The sequence below is a fragment of the Eublepharis macularius genome, chromosome 1 (genome assembly GCF_028583425.1).
Source record: "Eublepharis macularius isolate TG4126 chromosome 1, MPM_Emac_v1.0, whole genome shotgun sequence".
Taxonomy (NCBI): domain Eukaryota; kingdom Metazoa; phylum Chordata; class Lepidosauria; order Squamata; family Eublepharidae; genus Eublepharis; species Eublepharis macularius.
The window spans coordinates 145,733,871-145,761,543 of NC_072790.1; the positions used below are offsets into that span (position 1 = coordinate 145,733,871).

At 46.1% G+C, this 27,673-nt stretch overlaps 2 protein-coding genes across 2 annotated transcripts in view; one reads left to right on the forward strand and one right to left on the reverse strand.

Annotated features, from left to right (window-relative positions):
- The first annotated feature begins 299 nt into the window (after positions 1 to 299).
- AGT (angiotensinogen) lies at positions 300 to 15,461 on the forward strand. The gene is made up of 5 exons (XM_054995969.1): positions 300 to 379; positions 1,371 to 2,139; positions 8,327 to 8,594; positions 13,524 to 13,668; positions 15,141 to 15,461. The coding sequence occupies exons 2-5, from the start codon at positions 1,377 to 1,379 to the stop codon at positions 15,324 to 15,326; spliced, it is 1,362 nt and encodes a 453-aa protein (XP_054851944.1). The 5' UTR covers positions 300 to 379; positions 1,371 to 1,376; the 3' UTR covers positions 15,327 to 15,461.
- A 1,946-nt stretch (positions 15,462 to 17,407) lies between these two features.
- The window catches only part of COG2 (component of oligomeric golgi complex 2), a 66,882-nt gene continuing 56,616 nt past the window's right edge, over positions 17,408 to 27,673 (reverse strand). The window contains exon 18 of the mRNA XM_054982175.1: positions 17,408 to 17,901. Within this exon, the coding sequence (XP_054838150.1) occupies positions 17,800 to 17,901 (102 nt within the window). The 3' untranslated portion in view covers positions 17,408 to 17,799. The remainder of the gene's footprint in view (positions 17,902 to 27,673) is intronic.

Below are 27,673 nucleotides of genomic sequence, written 5' to 3' on the forward strand. Positions count from 1 at the left end.
CTTCCAGCTATCAGGCATGAGCCATTGTTTGCAATGCATGTGGAGGACAGGATCTAGGCCACATCAGTTTCAGATGAGTAAGTACATCCAAGGAACAAAGATTCAAGGGAGATAACAAACACCGGCACTGATGAAATGGTCTTCTGGGCCAGTATTTGCTCTTCTCACTGGGAATAGAAAGAGTAATGATTGCAAATACATGGAAAAACACATATCTCAGAACACTGTGCACAGAAAAGTAGGGGGAGGGGGACAGCTAATGTGTAACTTAGGTTAGGCAATCAGAGGAATAAAACAGGGACCCGCACTGTTAGCTGGAATCAGATGCTGAGTACGCAAAAGAGCTTGAGATCCTCTTCGTAAGGAAGTGAATCGAGAGGTATGTGTTCATTTTCTACTTTTATAATTGTTACGGAAAATGATCCAAACCAGAGAATATGTACGTAGCATAGTTTTTTGTCCTCAGTGATTCATAGAGATGACTTTTTTCTTGAATTCCTCATTGTCAGTTTGACCTTCGAACTGTATTTTCCCAAAGTCTCAGTCCATGTAAAATACTTTTTGCTTATCTTTGTTTATCTGTGCATGCTATTTTCACTTCCTAAACTTAACTGGGATAAAATATTTTTCCTGAGAAAAACAGTTTGGCTGAGAGTGCTACATTACAGTGTAATCTTCACATGTTATAGAAAGACACCGCCTACCCTAATTGATTCTGTTTTGTCCCCATTTAGATCTTGATGACATTGTTTTGCACCCATAATTTATAACTGCAAATAAATAAATTTAAATCTGTAAACATTAGGATTACCGCTGTGAGAAATTAGTAGATACAGTTATGCTGGAAGAAGAAACCCCTACAACTGCAACTGTCCATGCTCTGTGGTGGTTCTCATCTCAACTCCTTCCTTTACCTGCAGGCCTTTCAGTGAGAATCCTTGCTTCCTATGTTGACATGGCCAACTGCTGCTCCTGAGGTGTCATTCACAACAAGCCATGGACCCCCACAGGACTGGTTCCTTGCCTTCTTAAACTGCTGGCAGGTCTATTTTAATGGGCTCCCATGAGCAGCACATCCTATTAAAGAATTTTAAAATGACTAGTTTTACATATCTGATGAAGGGAGCTCTGACTCTCGAAAGCTCATACCCCGGAAATCTAGTTGGGCTCAAATTATGCTCAAGTTTTACATATTAATTCCCTGCTGGGCAAAAACAAAATGCTATGCATGTGTAGTAACTCACCCATGAATTAGTAGGTCCCCTATACAGCGGACAACAAATTCTTCATTTGCACTATTTGTGGCTTGCATTTCGTATAATGGAAATAAATCATAAAACATCAACTTTTTTTCATTTTTGAAAATGTAGGCAAACATGAATCCAGGAGTGAATTTGCTGTGCATCCTTGTATGCATTATCTCTGTTACTTGTGATCGGGTGTATGTTCACCCCTTCCACCTCTTTACCAACCATGAGAGCTGCAAGAAACTGGAAGACAAGGAATGGCTGATGAAAACTTTTGTGCCAACCTCAATTGAGTCTCACATCACCCCAGCGTATGAAGAGAGTGTCAGGAACAAGAGCGAGGAGGAACCTCAAATTTTAGGAGTGGACTACTTAAAAGACTCAGCATATGTGCTTGGGGCACGTATCTATAGAAAGTTGGCAGAAATGTTTCCAGGAGAAAATATTCTTCTGTCTCCCACAAGCATATACCAGTCCCTCCTGATCTTCTACTTAGGGGCTTCTGGACACACAGCAAATGAATTGCAGAGTTTGTTAGGATTTAACTTGCCATCCGTAAGCCAAGACTGCACCTCCAAAATTGATGGGCACAAAATCCTTCCTGTCCTGAGGACTATCAGCAATCCCAATAAGGTTGATGAAGTGCATTTCTCCAAGCTTTTCTGCCTTTTTTCTGCCCCTAATGTCCATTTATCTGAATCCTTTGTCCATGAATTGGCCTTTGCTAACATTAATTTTTATGTACGAGCTGTTGACTTTACAAACCTCACTTGGGCAGGAGAACAAATTGATTTCTTTGTCAAAAACAAAAACATTCAGAAGAGCAAGAATTTGCTGACAGACATGGATCCAGCAAGCAATTTGTTGTTTGCAACCTATACTCAGCTCAAAGGTAAGAGGGGGAAATCCTCATATCTTAATAATTAAGGCAGTCACTGGGGGCAGCAGATAATTTTACTTTCAACAGTTTCACCTAATTTTGAGGGCATAAATTAACCACATAACAATATATGTTAATTTGTTTGTTTGAAACCATTCTGCCAAACTACAGCTCTACCATCAGCAGAAAGGGAGGTAATGGCAGAGAGTTCTTTACTACAAAAAGAAAAATAAATAAGGGAACAGCCCTTAGAGACACAGAAAAAGGTTGAGAAGGAGAATAGAGTTTTTATGTTCCCCCCATTTTCAGCCAGGAAAACCCACTCAAACTTTCTAGCACTTGCCATATCCAGAATATCTTCACATAACCTAATAAAATCCATTGTACAGAAACTTTGGGACTTCTCAGGATTGCCTTAAACTAGATTGCCTTCAATTAGATTCCCCCATATGAGCCTGCAACGAGGTTTACCAGACCTCCTGCTATGGTGAGAGACTTCTTTCTGGCAAGGCACCATTGTCCATTGCTACTCAGAGCAGTGCAGAATAAAGTAAAAAACAGCAATGTCACTGATGTCACTATGTCACTTCCAGGTACAACCAGAAGTGACAAATGGTAGCTCTAGGAATTGCTAAAAACTATGATTTCCATAGAGTTTCTCATGGTTCCTAGAGCAGCCTTTTGTCACTGCCAGGTTATTCTCAGAAGTGACATAGTGATGTTGGTGACATCACTAGCGTCACATGCACACCCCCTTGTCCCTGCCCCCAGACTTCCTGCTGGTTACCAGTCTTGGCATAGCAATACTATCTCCAAACCTGCTGCCACCCACCACTGTGTATTTCTATTAAATAAAGATTAGTAAGTTTGGGCAATTAAACTATTATCTGAAAACTTTCTTAACCTCCTAGAAAAACTGATTTTTTCCCTAGTGAATGTTCATTTAATTGATAACTTTATTTAAAAAATACAGGGGAAGGGGAAGGTTAATACCTTCCATGGAGCAATTTTGTGATGACATGCACTACTTTTTTTCAAAATTACAAAATTGCCTAGAGGCTGAACTTTGTAAACTGCTCTGAGTGGGTCTTAAGTTGTCCTGAAGGGTGGTATATAAATCAAATGTTGTTGTTATACCACAGTAGATCTTAGTCTAGTGTCTCAGGAGACAGTGACAGCCTGCATGAAAAATTGCTTTAGTAGTACAGGACCTATCTTTGTCAACTCTCTTTCATTTCTCAGTTCGACAACACAAGTGAGGACCTGTAAGGACTTGCTGGGAGCATCTCATTCTTCCCCACCATGATGCCCTCTTTCCCTTCCCTGCTCACACAGTCTCTCCACACTTTCCTACTTCTTTCTCTCCTTCCCACCCACCTTTGTCTGCCCCTTAGTCTTCACCTTTTCCCCTCCCACCCAGCAGCCTCTCCCCTGTGGCCCAGTTGCTTGGTGCCAGCTGAGCCAGGCCCAGGTAGATGGTAGGAAACCTGCAAGGCCTTGGATGGGGGAGAAGTACTTCACTTTTCCCTGTATCCCCTTCCCCACACTATTTCCTCTTTCCCTCCTCCTGACTGCCTACATATGCTCACCTTTCCCTATGCCCTTCGCTCCTTAAAACCCATCAAACAACTTACCCTTTATCTGTCCCCCCATCTTCATCTATATTTATTAATTTACTTCATTTATATACTACTGTTCTCCACAATGGGGACTCAAAACAGCTTATATCATTCTCTTTCCTTCCACATTACCCTCACAACAACCTTGAGAGGTAGGTTAGGCTGACAGTGTGGTGATTTGAACCTGGGTCTTCCACATCCTGCTCTGAAACTAATCACTATACTACACTGGCTTTTGTGGGGAGGACTGCCGTTGAACAGTAGCAAGCAGCCAAGCCTGGGTGAGTCATGCAAGCCTTGTGGTATTAACTAGTAATTGCTTCTGGTCCTGGTCCTAATGAGTCCTCCCTCAAAGGCCAAAATAGTCCTGGAAAGGGCCTTCCCCCAGCCAGGGCCGGTGCCAGAGGTTTTGGCGCCCGCGGCGGCGTGTGCGCGCGGGCGCGCCACGGACTGCGTGATGACGTCATTGGAGACGTCATCACGCGCCGCAGGGGGGCTGGGCGGCGTGTGGAGGACCGCCGAGCGCAGAAGCTGCGAGCTGCTGCTGGAGCGGCGCGCGGAGGCTGCTCCGTACGCCGCCCCAGCAGCAGCTCACGGCTTCTACGCCCAGCTGGGGCGGAGGAGTGCACAGCAGAGCTGGGGTGGCTGGCTGCAGCAGTAGCTGCAGCCAGCCAGCCAGCCAGCCCCGTGCTGCCGCCGCCACATGCCCCAGCCGAGCGCAGAAGCTGTGAGCCGGGGCTGGGGCGGCGCACGGAGGCTGCTCCGTGCGCCACCCCAGCAGCAGCTCACGGCTTCTGCGCCCGGCTGGGGCGGAGGAGCACGCAACGGAGCCAGCCAGCCCCGTGCTGCCGCCGCCACATGCCCCAGCCGAGCGCAGAAGCTGCGAGCCGGGGCTGGGGCGGCGCACGGAGGCTGCTCCGTGCGCCACCCCAGCAGCAGCTCACGGCTTCTGCGCCCGGCTGGGGCGGAGGAGCACGCAACGGAGCCAGCCAGCCCCGTGCTTTCACCGCCGCCGCCCCCACACGCCCCAGCCGGGAGCAGAAGCTGCGAGCCGCTGCTGGGGCGGTGCGTGGAGGCTGCGCCCGGCTGGGAAGTGTGGCGGCGGCAGCGGGGCTCAAGTGGCGCACAGAGGCTGCGCCCGGCTGGGGTGTGTGGCAGCGGTCGTGGCAGCAAGGGGCTGGCTGACTGGCTGCAGCAGTAGCTGCAGCCAAGTCATGCCAGCTTCGCTGCGCGCGTCTCCACCCCCCAACACCCCTTCCAGCGCCCCTCCAGTGCCCGCGCGCCCGAGGCCACCGCCTACCTGGCCTCCATGGGCGCGCCGGCCCTGCCCCCAGCCTGTTGCTGGCAGAAACCAAGCCTGGAAACACTGACTAAACGGTAATGTTTGCCTAGCAACAGCCACTGAGGAGGACATCTTGTTAAAGCTACAGATGCTCCTTTTACCTTTTGGGTTTTTTTAAAGCTCCCAAAGTATTTTTTTTTTTTAGATTTCATATTTTTCTGCAAACTTGGGGCATTTTTCAGGTGTCTGGGAAGATCTATCTTGTCCATTTATGGTTCAAATCTCTGGATTTAAGAATCCACAGGTCAGGGCCACTTGGCTACTAGTATATACGGTTGCTAAGTCAGCAGAAGGGAAGTGGAAAGAGATAATTGAGATGCCAATTCTAACTAGACGTTTGAAATCTTACTTTCTCCTTATAATGAGTTATTTGTCTGTTCATTGTAAAATAAAGACATTATACTTGATGTCACTCAAGAGACTTTATTAGAGGTGAAATGAAGCAAGATCACACCATCTAGCAAAGCTACGTGGGAAATCTACTAAGAAATGAAAGTTGCAAAGATGACTCCAAGATTTCCTTATTTTTAAAAGATAGAGAATGGGGAGAGGGGTTGAACTACAGAAAGGGGAGCAGGGTGAAGGGAAAGAAGGAGATTAGAGGGTATTATTCACAGACAGAAGTGAACAAGCACCTCCCCCCCTAAACAATAAAGCTCTGCACTTTAGCTTTCCTGAAGTGTGATTTCTTCCTTCCCTGAAGGATGTTTTCTTCCTTCTCTTTCCAAAAGAAATAAAAGTCCTAACAGCCTGCAGTATGGTTACCAGCTCCAGGTTGGGAAATTCCTGGAGATTTGAGAAGAAGAGCCTGGGGAGTGCAGAAATTGGGACCTCAACTGGGTATAATGCCATAGAGAATGCCACAGAGATCAGTTCCAGGGGATCAGTTCCAGGGGAACTGATCTCTGTCATTTGGAGATCAGTTGTCATTCCAGGAGCTCTCCACCTGCCACCAGGGGTTGGGAACCCTAGCCTGCAGTGAGCCACTCTTTAATTTCCAGCACAACTAGTATCTATCACTAAATTGTCTTCTCCTTCCTTTTCTGTCAGAGGCACTTTCACTGGCACAAGAATTTCTGTTGACATAAGAGTAATGCCTGCCCAGACCCTGCACTTCACAGCAAACTCCTAGGCCATTTGGCTAATTGTCCAGATGTGTCCCACAAACTCTAGCATCATTATTATGGAAGTTTCAGGAGTTTTCTGGGGGAAGGGACAAACCACATACATGAGAACAACTGCATTCATACTTCATAGGATTCAAGTCATATCTTTGGACATTTACATTTAAAATCCTTGCAGCAAAATTCTGAGAAAAGTTTTCTTCTTTTAAGAATGCCTAATAAGCATTACAAATTCTGTTGCTTCTCTACCAATATTCTGTTCTCTCTTCTGTACTGGGACCTTTGAGAAAACTGGTAGAAAAAATTGGTAGAAGGGGACATTCAAGCAATAATCAACCATGCTATTAAAAAATTTTATTGCGATGTGACACAGCATATATTTTCCCCATCAATCAATGATTCTTAAAGACTTGAGGTGGGCATGGACCAAAAAACGGACCAAAATTTGACATGGACCTATCCAATTTGGCATTTGTGAACCAGCAGGTTGTGGGATGGGCATTTTTCACAGGCGCAACTACTTTTGGGCCAGTCCATCGGTCTGTTGGTCCATGAAATGAGACATCCCAGTGCTGAGCAATCAATTCCTTAGGCAATGGAGGGGATGTCCACCGATCTTCTCTGGCTGTCAAATAGAGAGCTTCCATTCTTCTCTATGAGAGTGAAAGGAGAAAATTCCCTCTCGGGCAAGTGATTTCAGTTTCCAGCAGACAGTGAGACCAGGAGAAACTGCAGGGTGGATTTTTCAGTCACAGAGGGAAGTATCTGAAGCTTTGGCTTGAGATTCTGGCTGCTTCTGTTCCACAGCCAGGCTCAGGGACTAAGCCTGTGAGGACTCACAGAATACTTTTATATATTATAGTGATTGTTTCAGTGCTGTCTGTAGATTAGGACATGATCTATAATATGATGGCCTTTTTGTTCTGTTTCAATATAAAAATCTTATGAATTCATGAGAATCCATTTAAAATAATCCAAATCCAACTTTTACTCACTCCCTTCTGTTCCCAGAGACTGTCATTCCACTCTGGTGGCTGTCATTCCAGCCCCAGAGCAGTTTAGCTGCTCCCAGGGATTGTCATTCCACTCTGTATGCCTTCATTCCAGGCCCAGATAGGGTTGTCATCTCCAGGTTGGGACATTCCTGGAGGATTTGGGGGTAGAGCCTGAAGAAAGCAGGGTTTGGGGAGGGGGAGGAAACTCAGCAGGGTATAATGCCATAGAGATCTCCCTCCAAAGAAGCCGTTTTCTCCAGATGAACTCATCTCTGAGGCCTAGAGATCAGTTCAGGGAGATCTCCAGCCACCACCTGGAGGCTGACAACCCTAGGCCCAGAGCAGATCAGTGCATCTAAGCTTATGCAGAAATAACAGAGATAAGCGCCTCTGCAGAGCACTTTCTATTCTCAGATGAAGATTCTCTAACTCCATTCCACATTTATTCCTTTAAACTACATGGCATAGTTAGAAATGTGGAAGAAGAGGAGGATGCCTGATTTTCAATATCTCTAGGGAGTAAGAAACACAGGCTCCTCCAAGGAATTCTTGAAAGGGGTAATCTCAAGAGATAAGTGCATTAATGAGAGAGATGCCTGGAGAAGCTTCTTGTTATTTTCATTTCCATGATATCCTTGATGATTTCCCCCTTTCCCATAAATAAACTGTCAGATTGGAACCATGACTTTGGACACCTTTCATAAGCAGAAGGGCATCTTTGGAGTCAACACATTTGCTTACACCTGTTTCTTCTTTTCTTAACATCAGGGCTTTTTTTCAGCAGGAACGCGGGGGAACGGAGTTCCGGAACCTCTTGAAAATGGTCACATAGCTGGTGGCCCTGCCCCCTGATCTCCAGACAGAGGGGAGTTGAGATTGCCCTCTGCGCCGCTGAGCGGCGCGGAGGGCAATCTAAACTCCCCTCTGTCTGGAGATCAGGGGGCGGGGCCACCAGCCATGTGACCATTTTCTCCGAGGGCAACCCTCTGAGTTCCACCACCTCTTTTCCCAGAAAAAAAGCCCTGCTTAACATCAAATACCATTGTACATTTTTGCTGCTGGGAAGCTCATCCATGAGCCAAACAAATTTGCTCAACCCCTTTTCTCCTTTATTTACAGTTGTTGTGAAGGGAGCCTCCCTTTTGAGTGAGCCTCAGGAATTCTGGACCGATTCAGAAACACAGGTCTTTGTGCCTATGATGACAGTCACTGGAAGCTTTGAGCATAAATTTGACAATGACCTGAATCTTTCAGTCATCAAAATTGCTGTTGGCGAGAGTATATTTCTCCTGCTGTTACAGCCCATCAACAATGAAGACCTAAGCAGTGCTGAGGCACAATATTCTTTTCAGCCTTCTTATTTATGGCTGCAAAAATTGTCACTAAGGTATGTTTTTACAGGAAATTTAGATGTTTATTAGAATATAAGAATAAAACAAGGTTGCACTTACCTGTAACTGTTGTTCACCAAGTGCAGGCACACATGGAAACTGCACATGCATAGGCCAGCCGCAGATGTTCTAAAGCTCCTAGAGGCATGAGATGCTCACCTAGCCTTTTTGTGCGCTCCCCCCCCCCACAGCTATAAAAGGCAGGACAAGCGGCTCCCTCCCTCAGTTATTTAAGCTGCTGGTATAGAAGGTAAAGGTAAAGGTAGTCTCCTGTGCAAGCACCGAGTCATTACTGACCCATGGGGGGATATCACATCATGACGATTTCTTGGCAGACTTTTTGTTATAGGGTGGTTTGCCATTGCCTTCCCTAATCATCTACATTTTATCCCCAGGAAACTCATTTTATAAACCTTGAAAGGCTTGGAAGGCTGAGTCAACCTTGAGCTGGCTACTTGAATCTGGCTTCCACCAGGATCAAACTCAGGTCATGAGCAGAGCTTGAGCTGCAGTACTGCAGCTTGCCACTCTGTGCCATGGGGCTCCTAGGTGTAGAAGGTAGATAAGAAAAATACCATATGGTGGGGAAGGAGTGAGGGATGTGGGCCTGCACAGAAGACCACTCAATGAACAACAGTTACAGGTAAGTGCAAACTTGTTTTCATCATCGTGTCTTCTGTGCAGTCCCACATGGGAGATTAGCAAGCTAACTTACCCAGGAGGTGGGTGTGAAGCTCTTTAACAGAAGAGACTCTTCAGCTGCTTCCCTTCTGGAGTCTACGTCAATGGCATAATGCATGATGAATGTGGACGGCGTAGACCAGGTGGACTGGCCACCGTAGACAATTCCACTAGAGGGATGTGCAAATTAAAGACTGACAAGGTGGACTGAGCCCTTATAGAGTGTACTCTTATGTGAAATGGACATTGTTGTTCAGACTGATTATAACAATCCTTAATGAGCCAAACTATCCAATTTGGAATGGTCTGAACAGTGTCCTTCAGACCATTTTTGGGCCCTTTAAATGACATAAAGAGAGTAGGGTCCTTTAGGAAAGGAGCTGTCCTGTCCGAATAGAAGCACAAACCTGCTTGACATCTAGGAAGTGCAAAAGTCTCTCAGTGTCAATCATAGGAGAAGGGGAAAATACTGGTAATTCAATGTCCTGATTTAAGAGAAAAGTGGAGACAACCTTTGGCAGAAAAGGGAGGCTCGGATGGAGGACAACCTTATCTGCGAACATCTCAATGAAATGATGGTTGTATCTCAGGGCTTGTAATTGACTCACCCTCCTAGCTGAGGTTATGGCCACCAGAAAGGCTGTTTTAGCTGTCAGGACCTTAAGGGAGCAGGTAGATAGAGGCTCAAAGGGTTTATACATGGGCCGTTTCCAGACGGCTTACCTGCCCCTGAACGTCGCGCCATGTTGCGGGGAAAACGCGAAATATCGCGTTTTCTCGCACGAGTTTTGCGCGACGTCGCGCAAAACGCACACGAGAAAATGCGATATTTCACGTTTTCCCCGCAACATGGCGCGACATTCCGAGGGCAGGTAAGCCGTCTGGAAACGGCCATGATTGAAGCAAGAACCAAGGAGAGACTCCACTGAAGAATCAGTCTCGACGCTGGAGGATAGAGATTTGCTAAGCCTCTGAGGAAGGTCTTGCATCGTGGCTGAGCAAAGAAAAATTTCCCATTTATTTAGTCATGGTAGGCCAAAATGGTCTCTAGGTGGACTTTAATGGAGGAATTAGCTAAACCGTGATCCTTTAGCTAGACCAGATAGTGCAAAGCAGATGGTAATGAGGCCAAGACAAGGTTTAAGTTGTTGCTTGTGGACTACAGAGAAACATCTTTCCATTTGGTAAGGTATGATTTCCTGGTGGATGGTTTCCTAGCTTCCAACAGGACCTTCTGGACTGAAAAGGAGAAATTCAGTCCAGGGGAGATATGAACCAGGATGTCAGTTTCAGAGCGCTCAGGTTATGGTGGAGAACCACATTGTTCTGTAGCAGGTGTGGTGTTAGGGGAAAATGGTAAATGCCCTGTGCCATTAGGAATCGAGTGGCAAACCAGGCTTGCCTCAACCAGTAAGGGGCTATTATGATTGCTGAGGAACCTTTCCTCATCAGCTTGCTGTGAGTTAATGGGGAAATGCATATAGGAGGATGCTCAAACAAGGGATCTGAAAGGCATCTCCAAGAGAGGCCTTCCCCTTTCTTGCCCATGAGCAATATGGAGCACATCTTTTGTTGAGGTTCATGGCAAACAGATCTATGGTAGGATATCCCTAGATTGCAAAAACAGGGTGGAGGAAGTCCACATGAATGACTGTTCATAGTTCTGGGATTTGGAGTGACTTGGTGCATCTGCCAGAACATTGGCCTTTCCTGCTATGTGTATGGGAGAGAGAGTGACTTGATGCTGGATAGCCCATTCCCATATCAGTGAGGATTCCCAGGAGAGGGCCAGAGAAGATGTGCTCTTCTGATTGTTCAAGTAATGCATGGTAGTCATATCGTCTGTGCATATCTTTATACATATTGTCCAGCTTTTTGACATCACTGGAGTTGAGGCTGGTCTGGACCACACATCTTTGGTCACATTCAGCATGCCTTACATTATCATAAATGCCACTGGTCTGGCTGCTTCCGAGTGCAAGACTTTGAAGATTGGATCCGAAGAGGCCGAAATAAAGTGGTCACCTCAATGTCAAGAAATCTAACCATCTGGATTAACTACTCAGTTTACAAGAGGAAATTCTCACTTGAGGATACAACCAACTCTTCAGTAAGAAGCTCTGGTGGAGAAGTTTCTGATGCAAGATCCAAACAGACATTGAAATCATCATCAGAGTGCGTAGTGTGGTTCAACATTGGCTCTGGGGCAGCATTGTCTTCTGGAACCATGGTCGGAATCATTGTATGTTTAACTTTCCTTCTTGGTTCTGCACAAACCGAAACATAAGAGTCTTCATCACGGAAGAAGTAATGAGGGGGCAGGTACATGCCCGGTGAACCTTCAAAACCTGGAAGCATAGTAATGGTACAGCAAATCATATGAAGAATAATGGAACCAATGGCATCTGTGGTGAGGAGCCAGTTCCAAACAATGGTCATTCTCAGATGGGTCAGAGGAACCCTTCTTTCTTTCCACAGGCTGTATTGGTGATGGTGAAAATGAAGAAATGGCTGTCAACAGTTCTATGACTTCAGAAATCTCACCCTCTGAAAGGGATGGAACCGAAGCAGAATGCTGCCTGTGAATTGGAGATGGAGTTCTTGGAAGCGGGCGGAGCCGAAGCAGAGGGTTTTTTCCTCTTTTGCAAACTTAGAAGTCGATGGTTTATCAGTGTGCTTCATCTTGAGCTTAGCCTTTTTCGTGGGTGGCTCTGACTGTTACCAAGGTGGAACCATTGAAGCAGTGACTAGAACCTGCCAGCTGTAATAGGTGAATGAGTGCCAAGCATGCTGGAGGAACCAAAGAGACCCGTTCTGGGTGCTGTGGTCTTATATCTGTGACAATAGGCTCGGAGTTGGTAATGCCCTTCAGGGCAGACTCCCCAAAAGCTGCTTTCAATCATGATGCCATTTCATGGTTTGCCTTGGTGTAAATTGTTTAGAGACCATACACTGCAAGGTGTCATGGCTCCTGCCGAAATAAAGCAGGCATTTGTTGTGCCCATCAATTGGGCCATCTTGGTCCCACAATGTGAACACTTCTTAAAGACAGCCATTGAAGCCATGGAGTCAAAGGCCCGAACTCTTGTGTACAGGATATAGGAGCAAGGCAAAGCCACATCCTTCTGTGGCACTGGCAAAAGAATTGAGGGAGGGAGCTGCTTGCCCTGCCTTTTATAGCTGCACCTGGAGAAAAGCATGTGAAAAGGCTAGGTGAGCTCTGAGCACCTCTAGGAGCTTTAGAACATCCATGGCTGGCCTGCGCATGCGTATTTCCCATGTGAGACTACACAGAAGACACAACAATGAACCTTTGAGGATTAGTGAACATCTTGGCTAGTGCCTTGAACTCCTTTCACTTGGGTCTGTTGCTGAACAGATTGAAGGTCTCTAAGTTAAACACATATGCTAATGGGTTCTGAATTGAGACTGAGAGGGGGAAAGTACTTGGGGTTGTAGTGGATAGGTCAATGAACGTGCACTTTTAAAAACTAAGTCTGAAGCCATGTATAAACTGTAAGTTCAATTAGTTTACTACCTAATATCCATCTCCTTCCTTGGGATGACAAAGTGTCATTAAGCGTAATCAAATGTTACACCTTAAAGACCAACATGATTTCCAAGATGGAGTGGACAGAGAGAAGGTTTTCAGAGGATGTAATGATGGCCACAGGCATAGATAGTTTTAAAAAGTCTATCAGTGGCTACTAGCTATGGTGACTGAAGGGAACCTCCACATTCAGAGGCAGTAAACCTCTGAATACCAGTGCCAAGAGACAACACCTAGCCAAGGCCTCAGCCTCTTTGCCCTGTTGTTGACCCTGTAGAGTAACTGGTTGGGCACTGTGTGAGACAGGATGCTGGGCTAAATGGACCACTGGTCTGGTCCAGTGGGGCTCTTATGTTCTTATGACACTTTTCTCCAGGCCTGTCAGCAACCCTAATGAGTACATGGGGTGGAGAAAAAAGAGAAAAAAGTTTATATACAAGATGGATGAAGGTCCATGGACTGGATCTAACAAAGACCTACCCATCGCTTGCAAGAACTCCTCTGAGATCTCAGGACCTGCATGAACAAAAGCCATGCAGCTTGTGGGGTGGGGAGGATTGAATTTAGGAGAGATGGGTAGGCAAAATTACTAGGGGAAGGGCAGGAAAGGAGTTAGCACTGCTGGGGGAGCATTACTGAAAGAAAATTGTAAACTGCTGCAACAAAAATCCTTCTGTTTTTGTATTTCCTGCAGGCGAATCAATTTAACTTTGCCAAATGTATCCTTCGAAAACGTTTACAACCTTCAGGACCCCCTTAATAAAATGGGCTTATCTGAACTGCTGGGAAAGAGTGCCAACTTCAGTATGATGAGCAACGCTAATCTTAATGTTAGAAAGGTACGATCTATATTTTGCACATGCTCTACACACACAAAGTTCCATGTAAACTATAGGATGAAGAACCAGCTATATCATGGGAGAGAAAACAAAGATAGCAGTTCTGGGTGACAGATAAACAGATGGCATAAAAGTGGTGCACTTCAGCTGTACAAGTGACTAAAGTGAACACTACTGAACAAGAAGGCAAGATGAAGGTGCTTAGCAGAAAACAGACATTACAAGCAGGGGACCGATTTGCAGCATGGCATCTCATTTTCCACTCCCCCGCTATTTCCTCTTTCGCTTTCCTGAAAGTTCCCATAGCCTCTCTCTCTCTTTTCCATGCTTCTCTTTACCACCCACCAGCAAACTTGTTTGTTCCTTCCCTCCTTCTGGCTAGGTTTGCCAGGTGTCCAGTTTCTGCCAGACTGTTTAGGGAAAACAAGGTTGAAAAACTGCACCGGGTGCACCTGGGTAGGTGAGCAGGCTGGCCTGCCGTACACCTGGGGAGCAGCTAGCTCACGTGTCCAATCATCCAGTTTACTGCATAGCATGCACTTGGCCTGCTCACCTGAACACCCGGGCTGCCATGTGCCCAGGGAGCTGCCACTCAGCCCACCTGCCTGGCCCTTTACAATCCAGTGATGATGGACATGTTATCATGCTGGGGCTGGGAGCAAAGGAAAAATCCAGCAGTAAGTGCTAGGGCTCCCATCTGGTTGCGGGCAGAAAGCCATCTGGCAACCACACTCTTGCAGCCGTTACTGATGAAAGCTATTGCCCAGCTGTGCAGTGCCAGCCTCTGGGCTGGCTCAGTTGCTCAGAGAAGAACCCATAAGACTTACAGGGGAGCAACTCACTTTGCCCTTTGGATAACCAAAGCAGCTTATATCTCCTCTCAATTTTATCCTCACAACAATCCTGTGAAATAGGTTAGGCTGAGAATGTGTAACTGGCCCAAGGTTGCCCAGTGAGCATCCACAGCAGAGCGGGGATTCGAACTTGGTCCTCCCAGATCCCAGTTTGAAACTCTTACCACTATGCCATACTGTTTTGTGTGGTGGCTTCTTTTAAGCAGTAGCAAGCACTGGTCCAAGATGAGTCAAGTAAGCTGGGTAGTACCAAGTTGTCGGTGGTTGCTGCCTTGAAGGCCATATAACTGGGAGAGGGATCTCCCCTCCCCCTACCTTTTACAGAATGAATCCAAGGTTTGATGCGGACATTACTGGTGTAGTTGCCTAGCAACGGCTAATGAAGGTGCCCATTTTTATAGGTACAGGCACTGCTTCTGTTTTTTTTTTAAACCCACAATAGGCGTGTGTATATGATTTCAGTTTTTTCTGCAAACTTGGAGCTTTTTTCAGATTTATAGAAAGATCTGCCTTATCTGTTTATGGCTCCAGTTTCTGGATATAAGTATCCACAAATCTGACCCCTCTGTCATGCTTTGGTCAGACTAGCAGATTCATCATGTACATTTACATTTGCAGATTATAAATCACCAGCTTTTGGAGCTCCGTCCTGGTGAAGCAGATCGAGCAGAAAACCCCACAGAACCAAATGAAGACACCGAGACACTCAAAGTAACACTGAACAAGCCTTTCCTGCTAGCAGTGCATGAAAAAGAGTCATGCACTTTGCTGTATTTTGGCAGAGTGATAAACCCATTCAGATAAACATGAATTTCACATGAAGATGATTTCCCAGGCTTATTTTTCCTTACTTTACAATTGTTTTTGTTGCTATGTTGAATGGTCATTTGAAATTTTGGAATAAAGCTGATGTGACTTTCAAATCTGTAACTGCTAAAAGGATTGATAGCTCCTTTTTATCCCCCTTCACTTAAGGGTTGGTATAGGACACCCAGATGACTGCACTCTTGAATCTGATCAGAAGCCAAAGAATAGGAAGACAACAGAGTCTCTCTACCTCTTACATGAGGATGCTCAAATGTAGGGAGACGCAATGTTAGGAAGTGTAGTCAAAAAAGACAGCCAGAGGCTCTGTCAATTTCACCTCTACAGGAGGTATAAGTTTAAAAAGACAGAGCAGAGATGGCTCCTCAGAGGATTTGTTAATTTCATCTTTGCCTCCCCTAAGGCTCTGTCAGTTTCACCTCCCCCCTCCCCTGTATTTTTAAAATAAAGTATCATCAAGCAAGAGCTGACTTGCTGTGACCATGTAATGTTTTTTGAGGCAAGAGACACATACTGGTGGTTTGCCACTTCCTGCCCGTGCAAAGCAACCCTGGTCTTCTTTGGAATCTTCCACCCAAGCACTAACGAGGACCAACCTTGGTTAACTTCTGAGATCCGACAAGATAAGGCTAACCTGTATCTGAAGAAGTGAGCTGTAGCTCATGAAAGCTCATACCCTACCACAACTTTTGTTAGTCATTAGGTACTACTGGACACTTGCTCTTTTCTCCTGGATGATCCAGGTCAGGGGAGTCCTTGCATGCCCCATGCTTATTCATTCTATGCCTAGGGACTACCAGTCCACTCTGGCAGCTGCTATACCAGTCCTAATGTACTCATTCGAGCCCCAGGGACCATCATTCTGCTCTCAGGCTCTCATGCCAGACCTTGGGGACCCGGAGCACAATCCTAAACTGGCCTGCTCAGGAGTACATCCCATTTTATTCAATAAGGCTTAATTCCCCAGAAAGAGGATTGCAACTCATTCTATTTTCAGGGATCAAGTTTCACACATTCTCCTGGTTTTCATGGTGCCTTTGTTTTATTTGTACCTTTGAAGTACTATAATGTGTTTCAATGGAGACTATTCAAGTCAATTATCTTCAGCTAATGCTGTCTGATGCAGCAATCTTGAAGGGGGCTCAGGGTATCAGCTGTACCAATGAATTAACCATCGAATTAACCATCAAATCACCTTGCAAACTCATTCCTGACAAAGATCACAGCATCCCATGCAACAATAATTGGGGAGAGTGGGATTGGAGTATTTCTGAATATACTATCTAATCCTCACCTCACGTAATATTTCCTGACACAATCAGTGTTCTAGTGCACTCTGGAAAATATTTGCTCTCTCATTTCATCAGCCATCTTAAAATCGTCATCTGAATCCATGGTTATGACAGCTGGGCAAGTTAGCACTTAGTAACAGCAGGGATAAAATGGTTTCATTTTCCTTTGGAACTGGTAGGCAAAATAGTGCTAGAATAAATGAAAATACATTTGTTCTGTTCAGATGTAAGCACGATAGGTATGTGTTATCTTTTCCTCAGGGTGAAATGGAAACAAGATTCTTATCTCACTATATTTCTCACTGCTAATTTCTGCTCTAATCAGTGGTATTGTATCCTGACTCCTCTCTTTGCTCCTACCGTCCCACCTCCTGACAGGGATATAAAAGCTCAGGGATCTCCCTTCCTCCCTGTATCTGAAGAAGAGAACGTTGACTCGAAATTTTATACTTTGAAAATCTTGTTGGTCTAAGGTGCCAGCTGACTAAAATCTTGTGGATTTTCAAAATCATGTAAATCCCCACCGTCAATTCTTAATGACTTATTAAAATATTTACACTTCACCTTTCCCCATAGTTCAAGGCTGCTTATAAAATGATTTTAAAATCTTTCCAAATTAAAAACTAAGATAAAATCTAACAAAAAAGAAGCAGATGCTTAGCTTCTGGATTTTATGTGGCTGAGACACAGCTTTGGTGTTGGTACATAAGACTATTTAAAAGTCTGATCTCAACACGGTAGCTATTAGCAATAACCAAACACGACACGTGAATCCATGTCTTTAATAATCTCACCTTGTCATAAGAGGTTACAAAGGAAGGCAATGCCTTTCTTAATTTTACTCATATTAAATCTGTTTTCATTCATTCATAATAAGATTTACAATAAAAATAAAGACTTCCATAGCTCTGTGGTAGAATGTTTAGAAATCTAAAAAGTCTTCCGTATAATGGAAAACTAGAGTAAATAATACTCTTAAAGGGTTCTCCTTTTTGGTGAAACAAGTCTTTATGTATCTTGAGATTAGATGCATTTGACTTGCTGCTGAAGCTGCATTAGGAAGCTCTTCTTCACTACACAGTATTTGGTGAAAGGACCAAAAACAAACCATCTCCTGTTTAGAGGCCAGACTGGCTCTCATCACACTTCTAGAAATTGTGTTATGTTTGTTCTGCTGATATCTGGTCCTTGGCAGCTTGAACAAGCTCTGAAAGAGCAGAAAAGCTTTTGATGTTGCTCAGCTGCAATCCCATCTTCTGTATCTAAAAACAAATATTACATTACTTTATTAGCTTTGTAGTAATAATACGACATACCACATCATCAGAAGTTCTTAAAGCAGGCACAAGGAATTCTCACATAGACAATCACATTGTTTATGTCATATATATTTTGACAAGCGATCTGTTGACTGTAGAATGAATTATTCCACAATATAATCAAGATTTGATCCAGTTATTTATTTCAAGATCTTATTAATTTAAAACATTTATTAGCCATCTTTCCTCAGGGTCACGTGTTCCTTATAGCAGGCCCTGACCAGCAGTCTAGCCACAGCATTCTGCACTAGCTGTAGCTTCTAAATGCTTTTCAAGGGAAGTATAGCACATTGCAATAGTCCAGTTGAGATTAACTAAGGCATGGATCACAGTGACTAGATCTGACAGAACCAGGAATGGACACAGCTGATGCACCAGCTGAGGATGACAAACACTCCAAGCCACCGCAGCCACCTGGCTTTCTAAGGAGACCAAGGGAGTTCTCGTATCACTGGTTAGCCTTTGGACTAGCCCAGAGTACCTCTGTCTTGTCAGAATCATAGGGACATATGCTGATTTTTTGTCCAGTATAAAATAATGGGAACGTTTATCCCCAGGGTCACGGGAGCCATGTGGTTTGGAAGGCTGCAGTGAAGAGGGGAAGGAGATGCAATCGCTTCCTCTTCTTCCAGCAGAGCTCTGCTCACAGAAGATGTGTGAGGGTGCAGTTTTGTCCTCTTCACCCTTCCCACTGCAGCCTCCTGATCTGCAAGGCGATTACTCCACATTACTACTACTCCTATGATCTCAGGAATAAACTGCTCAGGGCAGAAAAGATTAGGCAATAGTCTGTGCTTTATGCTGATGAACTGTGGGATTCATCCCAATGCTGTGTAAACAGTAGATGGTGCCTGTGTTAAACATGGCAGCACTATGATATTTTTATTTGCAGTTTTATTCCTGATGTAATGGTAGAATCTTCTGCATTGCTGAAGACTGATGTTTTTCATTTTTAAATGAATTTCTGAAAGAAACTTGAATATCTACATACTGACCCAGGACAACAAATGTAGAGGTTGTGTGCACCATTTTTCATTGTAACTTGAAATACAATAGCTTTCAAGCTAGAAGCTAAAGTGAAGGAGCTAAATATGCAGTTACCAAGGCACAGCCCTGTATTAAACATGGCAGCACTATATTTTTATTTGAAGTTTTATTCTTGCTGTAATGGTAGAATCTTCTACATTGCTGAAAATGAATGTTTTTCATTTTTAAATGAATTTCTGAAAGTAAAAATTTGAACTTACGCTGTACTAAGAGATAGTTTGATAACACCAGTGATGTTTAAAGAAAAGGTATATGCCACTGATCCAGATATGTGCTCCTTAAATGTGCTACTTTTTGTCTGTCATTGTTAAGCATTCTCATTTTCTCTCTCTCACACACACTTGCACACATACCCTCTCTAGTAGTAGTAGTTATAAATTTGATGACGTACTTAAAGCAATCTCAACCAAAGCAGCGACTAGTGCCATAAATGTTATGTTCTACTCTTTGCAGCACAAATTCCATCTCTATCCAAAAATACCATGTCACTTGATCATATTAAAAGGAAAAGGTTAAATATGTTCAAGTGCATAGAAATTAGGCTATGGTTATAATTATGCGATTACAGGGGTTGGAAAACTCTTAGGAGTTTGTTGTTCTTGCACAACCAAACCTACTAATTTGAAAATACAGAAGCAGCTATGGGTAAAGAATGTTTTTACAAGACAGCAATTATGTCATTTTGTTAAGATTGGGGAGGAGGGTCATCCAGCCTACAGCTGCCAAGTTTTTAACAAGTACAAATTATAGAATAAATACACTGACAGTGCAATCCTGAGTGGGGGGAAGGAAAGTGCTTAGGGAGTGGACTAAGGGTTACGCTGGCATAACTCAGACTTATGCAGGCATACCCCCCTTCTGCCGCTGGCTGGGCAAGGCACACCCTTGCCACAGCCTGGCGGTGGTGGCCAGGACAGATGGCCGGATGGAGGTATAAATGCAGAGTAAGTTCCTGCCCAAGTGCTGGAGGAGGTGGGCCAGGGGGCAGGCCATGAGTTAGTTGGTTCCCAAAGCCGCTTCGGGCCCAGTCATACCATCTGCAGCAACAGAAAGTAATGCCGCGAAAAAGGCAGTGTAACCCATAGGTGCTCATCAAATGGGAACACTTGGTTCCCCACCCCGCACCCAGCCCTGCCCATGTGGCCCAGTGGAGCATAGGATAGCAACTACTGCAGGGACCAATCCGTGTGCGCCCTCGTGGCAGCCAAGTTCCCCTCCATGCACCCAATCAGCTCACTGGGCACCCTATATAACTTCTGGATGGGGTGCCCATGAACCACAGTCAGTTAGGCATCCCCCTGCCACAGGGACTTAGAGCTGGGGGGGACTTAAAGAGTGCAAGGCAGGAGAGGGTGCTCACAGTGGTGGGGCACGAGTGTACTTGAGGGACTTTGAGGAATCAGGGAGTATTTTGCACTCCCTCAAGGGAAGAAGAGCCAAGTCCAGAATGTCTGAGAAACAACTACCACCCAGGTTTCCTTGCAGGTTATCTGACACCTGAGTCCCTGGCTCATGATGGGGCAAGGGAGCACTGACAGGTAAGAAGGAGCTGGAGCGGCACTGCCCAGCTCACTCGGTTACACCAGCTGCCCCCCTCCCCGGCTCCCTCCCAAATGCCTGCATCTACAGGTGAGGCTTGCCAGTGTGTGTGTGTGTGGGGGGGGGGGAGCGGGCAGCAGCGGCCCCTGCTGGTCACAAAAACAGTTGCCCAAGGAACTGTCCTTGACACAGCCATTCAGGGGGAACTCCAGGTTCACATTCGGAAGCTCTGTTCAGACTTCCTCAGCCAGGCGCCTCCCTCCAACAAAGGAGGAAGTGAAGCCGCAGGTCGGGGTCACTGGGTTTCTGTGACTCCCTGTGGGTGGTGGGTACATAGCCCTACGACTGCCTCTTTCATAGGATCTGACCATCCTGATGCTGATGAGGAGTAATTCCTCACTGGAAGGGGAGGCAAAAACAGTGTTGCACTTACCTGTAACTGTTGTTCATCTAGGTCTTCCGTGCAGGCACACATGGGACTGCGCACGTGCAGGCCTGCCAACCTCAGAGATTTTTATAGCTCAAAACCACTAGGGTGCACCCTTGTCTCTCAGCATGCCTGCGCGACTGCTTTTCCCACCGAAAATGGCCTCAAGAGGCAGGATGCCCCCACTGTACCCTCAGTCCTCTTTCGCTGCCGTACCCAAAGGTAAGCACCAAGAGTATTCGCGGGGAAGGAGAGAGGGTATGTGTGCCTGCACGGAAGACCTAGATGAACAACAGTTACAGGTAAGCACAACACTGTTTTTCATCTACTATCTTCCTGTGCAGTCCCACATGGGAGATTACAAAGCTTAAATACCTGGGTGGAGGTAGTGACGTGCTATCACAGAAAGATCGATTGCAAGACTGCCGTGCCCACTGCCGTCTCCTTTCTGTCCAGGATGTCCAAGGTGTCAGAACTGTGGCTAGATAATGTCCTTACTCCAGACTACCTTCTGCAATCAGACAAAAGCCCTTTGTTTGTAAAAGTTTACTGAAGAAAGAATGCATTATAGTCCACGAGCCTGAATACAATATTCAGGATGGTACATGTGAATTGTTACCAATGACAGGCAAAGCATAAGGTACAAAGTAACAGATCTCAGCAGGCCCAACCTCCCCCCCACATAGTTCTCAGAGTTCTCAAAACAATCCCTTTGAAGCTTGGAAAGAGAAAGTCCTTCGAGGCTGGAACAGCGGTAGCCAAAACATTCCTTTTCTGGAGATAGCTGCATGGGAACGTCCTGGCACCTGGGAAGAAAGCACTCATACTACTGAAAGGATTAAAATGGAGTCTCTTTGGTAATAGCATACCTGAACATGACACAAGGGAGTGTGCTTGACAAATGTGTCAGCAGAGACCCACGTCACCGCCTTGCAGATACCTTGGATCGAAACCTCTCTCAGAAGAGCTGACGATGCCTAGGACCTGGTGGAGTGAGCATGAACTTCCAACTGACAAGGTAGGTTTGCAGTCTTATAACACAATAAGATAGTCTGAACCACCCAATGAGCCAAGGTTTGGGGAGTAGTCCTTCTACCCTTTTTCTGACACGAGAAACATACAAACAGGTGAGAATCCAATCTAATGGATTTTAAGCGATCTAAATAAAAGAGAATCGCCCGATGTACATCTAGTGAATGAAGGGCTTTTCTGCCTCCGAACTGTGACTATGGAAAAAAACTGGCAAGGATATTTCCTGAGTGAGGTGGAAGCTAGAAACTACCTTTGGGAAAAAATCCATCTTCGTCCTAAGAACCACTTTTTCAGCATGAACTTTCAAATAAGGGGGTTCACAGCATAACACAGCCAACTCCCCTACCCTCCTGGCCAAACTAATGGCCACCAGGAACGCCACCTTCATAATTAGAAAACGCAAGGGGCACATGGCCAACGGTTCAAAAGGTTTAGATGAAAGTCTGGTCAGAACCAAAGGTAGTGACCACTGAGGGACTATATCCTTGATGGGGGAAACAAATTATTCAAACCTTTTAGAAACAGTTTGGACGTGTAATGAGAAAAAACAGTCTTTCGATCTATTGGAGGATGGAAGGGGGAAATAACCACCAAATAAACCTTCACTGAAGAATTTGACAAACTCCTCTGTTTGAGTTCCTAAAGTAAATCCAAAACTTCTGATAGGGAGGAAGTTAGGGGATCTAAACCTCTCCCCTGACACCAAACACTAAATTTATTCCATTTGAGGGTATACAACTGGTGGGTGGACAAATGCCTCGCATTTTGTAACACATGAGTCACACCCTCAGAGAAGGTGTGTCCTGTAGGATCAGCCAGGCCGTCAGTTTGAGTTTGTCTACTCTGGGGTGAAACACTCCATTCCACGACAACATCTGGTGCTGTCGGGAAGTGGTACAGATGAGACTGCAGTCTCAAGAGAGTGTGGAACCATGGTTGCCATGGCCAGCATAGGGTTATCAGGATGGCTAACATCCCATCTGCCTGTATTTTGCTGATCACTTTGGCCAGAAGCGGAAACGGAAGAAACACATAAAGCAGGTGATAGGACCACCTGAATTGAAACGCGTCCCCAAGAGACTCGCGGCCTACGCCGCCATTGGAACAATAGCAGGAAGTCTTGTGATTGTCTTTGGAAGCGAACAGGTCCATGTCTGGAAAACCCCACTCAGTAAAAACACGGCGGAGATAAGTGTCTTGCAGGGACCACTCGTGGTTGTCCCCCTGCAACCTGCTTAAATGATCTGCTATTGTGTTGTCTACACCTGGGATATGTACTGCTTGCAGCCACACTGAATTGTCCGTGGCCCAGTTCCAGAGTTTCATCACTTCCTTGCACAGAGTTGCTGACACCGTACCCCCCTGCTTGTTTATGTAAAACATAGTTGTCGTGTTGTCCATAAGTATCAGGACGGTGCTGTTCCTTATGGTATCTGCAAATGAAATAAATGCATGTAACACTGCCCTTAACTCTAGAAGGTGAATATGCTCTTGTCATTCAAATTCATCCCATACACCATGAGCATAGAATTCATCACAGTGAGCACCCCAACCAAGAGTGGACACATCTGTAGTAACTCAGACATCCAGCTATCTGCAACCAAATTGTACCCCTTTAAAAAGGTTGGAATCACTCATCCACCAATCTACAGAATTCAGGACTCATCGGGGCATGTCAAACCTCTTGAACTGAGGGTCCCTCTCAGGACAGAAAACAGAGCTAAACCAAAGCTGCAAGGGGCGCATGTGTAGCCTTGCTAGGGGCACCACAACAGTGGTAGAGGCCATACAGCCTAATAAAGTTTGAATGAGCCGGGCAAACTGGAATCTACATCTCTTGAATCTTTTGATCAATGCCTTTAATTTCAAGGCTCTCTCAGAAGGTAAGAAGCCTGCATCTCGCACACCATCAATAATGGTCCCAATAAACTGGATATTCCTGGAAGGATCAAGCTTGGACTTCTTTTGATTAACAAACAAACCCAATTTTAGGCAGGTGAACAACGTAATGGAGATCGGTCTAGCTACATCATCAGCTGACTGTCCAACAATCAGCCAATTGTCTAAATAGGGAAAGATACAACACCTCTGGACTTTCAGAAAGGCTATCACAACTGCCACACACTTGGTGAAAACTCACGGAGCAGTGGACAACCCAAAAGGAAGAACCCTATATTGGAAAATCCGTTCCCCATAGGTGAAACGTAGGAACTTCTTGTGTTCTGGGGAAATTGAGACATGAAAGTAGGCGTTCTTCAGGTCTATAACTGCAAACCAGGACTGTGATGGCAGCAGTGTCAATACTGCCTGTAAGGTCACCATTTTAAACTTACGAACTCGAATCAATTTATTCAATTTATGGAGGTTCAGAATAGGTCAGAGACCCCCATCCTTTTTCTCCACTACAAATAAATCGGAATAGAAATCTAAAAATGAGGATTGATTTGTAACCTCCTCAATGGCCCCCTTCTCCAGAAGGGCTGACAACTCAGTCAACACCCCTGGTTAGGCCCCTTTATCAGTAAAAACAGGGAGTCATAGGTAAGGTAACTGCAAATACTCAATTTTATAACCAACTTGAACAATTTTTAAAACCCAAGCATCAGAGGTGATGTTGCACCATTCAGCATAAAACGAACTCAGCCTGACCCCAAACATAGGGTCAGGTCCCTGTAATTGTCAGAATTGTTTGTGGGAGTGGTTCTGCTCCTTAGGATGTTTCTGATGAGCCCCCTGCTTGCCCTTATTATTCTGCTTCCTCCTAGGGAAAGATGATTGAGGGCTCTGATAAGACCGCTGGGGATGATAGGTGTACCCCTGGTAAGGGTGGAAACGGTGCTGTCAATCCCACGAAAAGGATCTGCGCTGGTATCTCCCAGACGAATGTTGCTGCTGCTTCTGAGGAAGGACACCATACGAGCAGGTGGTGAGTCCTTTCGTTTCTTAGAAAGGTAGTCATCGTTTTTTTCAGAAAATAGGGTAGGTCCCTCGAAAGGGAGGTCCTCAACTTTTGTCTTGGTGTCTGCTGGCAATGCTATGGACCTCAGTCAGGTGAATCTCCACAGGATGACTGTGGAGAGCAACGATCTCGCAGAAGTATCCACCATGTTTCTGCTGGTGTTGATTTGGTGGCGGGACAGACGGACCGCCTCCTCCTGGATAAACTTGAGGAAGATTCTCTGGTCCTAAGGCAGCTTTGGAACGAAAGTGGCAACCTTAGACCAGAGTACTAACTGGTAAGCTACCATCATGGCCGCATAGTTAGTTATTTTGATATTGAAAGCGGCTGAGGTATTCATTTTTTGCCCCATTGCATCTATCTTCCTGCTCTCTTTGTCTGAAGATATGGATAGAGACCCCTGCTTAGGCTTAGCCTGCATCTCCTCGGTCACGAGCGATGAAGGCAGAGGATGCAAAGACAGAAAGGAACAAGGATCGTCCTTGGTTCTATAAAGATTCTCGGTCTTCCTATTAATGGCGGGAGTGGAAGCCAGTTTCAGAGTCAAACCGTTGAGGAGGTCCACAAAGCCCTCAATGATTGGAAAGGCTGCTGCAGGAGTGGATCCCGAGTAGATGTGTTGCAGAATTTTGCCTCTCAACTTTGGTTCTGTGGAGGCCACATCCGCTTCAAGAGCCTTAGCCATGCACTTGTATGCATGGAAATAATCCGTTGGCGAGGCATCCTCGGTAGGGCCAATCACACCTTCTGGATAGTCAGAGGGTGGTGAATCATAGGGTCTAGGATGTAGAGTGCTCTCCTCAAAGCCCATCTCTGAACTATGTGGGGTTCGTCTAGAGCCGGTGTAGGAATACACTCTCACCGAAGGAGATCTAGAGCAGCCTCTAACCAGTCGTTCAGAATAATAGGAGCCCTCTCTGTGGTGATGGTACAGAGCTGCTTCCTCACTGGCATGGTAACTCCTCGAGTAAGGGCTCCCCTCTCTATGTGAGTAAGGGCTCACTCGACGTCTGGAGCATCCCCTTCCTTCTTGGGAAGAGTGCGACGACCAAGAGGCTTGGTACGGAGATCTAGAGCGTCCTGATGGAGTAGGGGGCTTCTCTATCAGAATTACATTTTCCTCCAGCCAATCCTTAGAACGAGGGGTACTGTGGGATGATGAATGATCACCCGATCCTCGATGCTTTTTGCTAAGGGACTCGGATCCGATATCCCCTTGAGGCTCAACAGGCGATTGGGAGGAGAGTACGCTCTCTAGAATCACCTTCTCACACTTCGAAGAGTGATGTCTTTTCTTCTTCTTCTCCAGGCATTCTACTCCGAGGAGTCTTGGAGCCTGGAGCCTTCGAGGTGGAACCATCACGTCGAGCCTGAGGTGAGTGCTCCGAGGTCACAATTGGCGGCAAAGGCGTTCTGCTCCGAGGGGTCCTCGGTTCCAAGGACATTGGATTTGAAGTAGACAGTACTGGCACTGAAGAGCTGCGGGCCGTTAAGTCAGTCGGATCTGACGGAGGATGCGATTCCGTATGGGCTGGGGATGAACATGGGCATGGTGTTTTGGCACCGGAGGACCCAGGATCCAGTTGCGTACAAGAACCTGATGAGGAAGGAGTCTTTGCCACGGTTGATAAATCAGTAGCAGCCATGGCCCATAGCCATAAAGAAGCCTATAGCCTCCCAGCCTGCTCTGCTCTGGCCTTCGGGGTGAAGGTGCGGCAGTGCTTACAAGCCTGTGTGTTGCGGGTCTCCCCCAAGTAGTACAGGCAGTTAGAATGACCATCCGATCTGGTCATCTTTCTATTGCAGGAGATACACCTCTTAAACAGGGCCTTCTCCGACATCTTTTCTCCAACGCTGAAAACTAACGACGAGCAAGAACCTCCAATGTTGGCGGCAAAAGAGGAACTGAGGGTATGTTGGGGGTGTCCCGCCTCTTGAGGCCGTTTTTGGTGGGAAAAGCGGCCGTGCAGGCACGCTGAGAGGCAAGGGCGCCCTCTAGTGGTTTTGAGCTATAAAAATCTCCGAGGTTGGCAGGCCTGCGCATGCGCAGTCCCATGTGGGACTGCACGGGAAGACCGTAGATGAACATCTGCTTGCAGGCTGCACCTGTGACAATGGAGTTCTTGCTCACCTATGGGACCTGACCCCCTCTTGGAGGACCACTGCAGCTGGATCGGCTCTCCTGCAGTCGCTGGGACTAGCCTTGTCTCTGGGGGCTGATTCCACATCTTCTGAGGGGGGGTGGGGAACCAACATGGAGTCTTGGCTGGGCCCGCCAGAGGATGAATGCCAAGCCCTGCCCAGTCCCTCGTCTGGGTCCAAGGGGGGTGGGGACATGGAGGGAGCGCTCCCTGGCCCATGGAAAAGGGTCTCACGCACTGCACTGCACATCACATCCCACCAACCCTGTCAATGTGGGTGGCAATCAAGAGGGATCGTCTGGAGACATACTGGGATTGGCAGGAGACGGTGGGGCAGGGACAGCAGTGATCAGAGCCTCCCACTGTGAGGAATGCGCTTCACAGTCATGGATGGTCTGTTGGAGGTGCTGCTGGCCTGGCCTGGCCCTGCCGCCCCACCCTCTTCACTGCCAGCCAGGGGAGCAGGCTGGGCCATAGGTCAGGGCCAGGGCTGCTGCAGACTTGGCTGCCAATTCCGGCACTCATGGCTGGCCGGGCCTCTGGTCACTCTGTCCGCACAGCCCACTTCCT

Coding starts and splice junctions, on each gene's coding strand:
- AGT (XM_054995969.1), top strand. CDS start 1,377: ATGAATCCAGGAGTGAATTTGCTGTGCATCCTTGTATGCATTATCTCT. Junction 2,140..8,326: donor AACCTATACTCAGCTCAAAG/GTAAGAGGGGGA, acceptor CTTTATTTACAG/TTGTTGTGAAGGGAGCCTCC. Junction 13,669..15,140: donor CTAATCTTAATGTTAGAAAG/GTACGATCTATA, acceptor TTACATTTGCAG/ATTATAAATCACCAGCTTTT.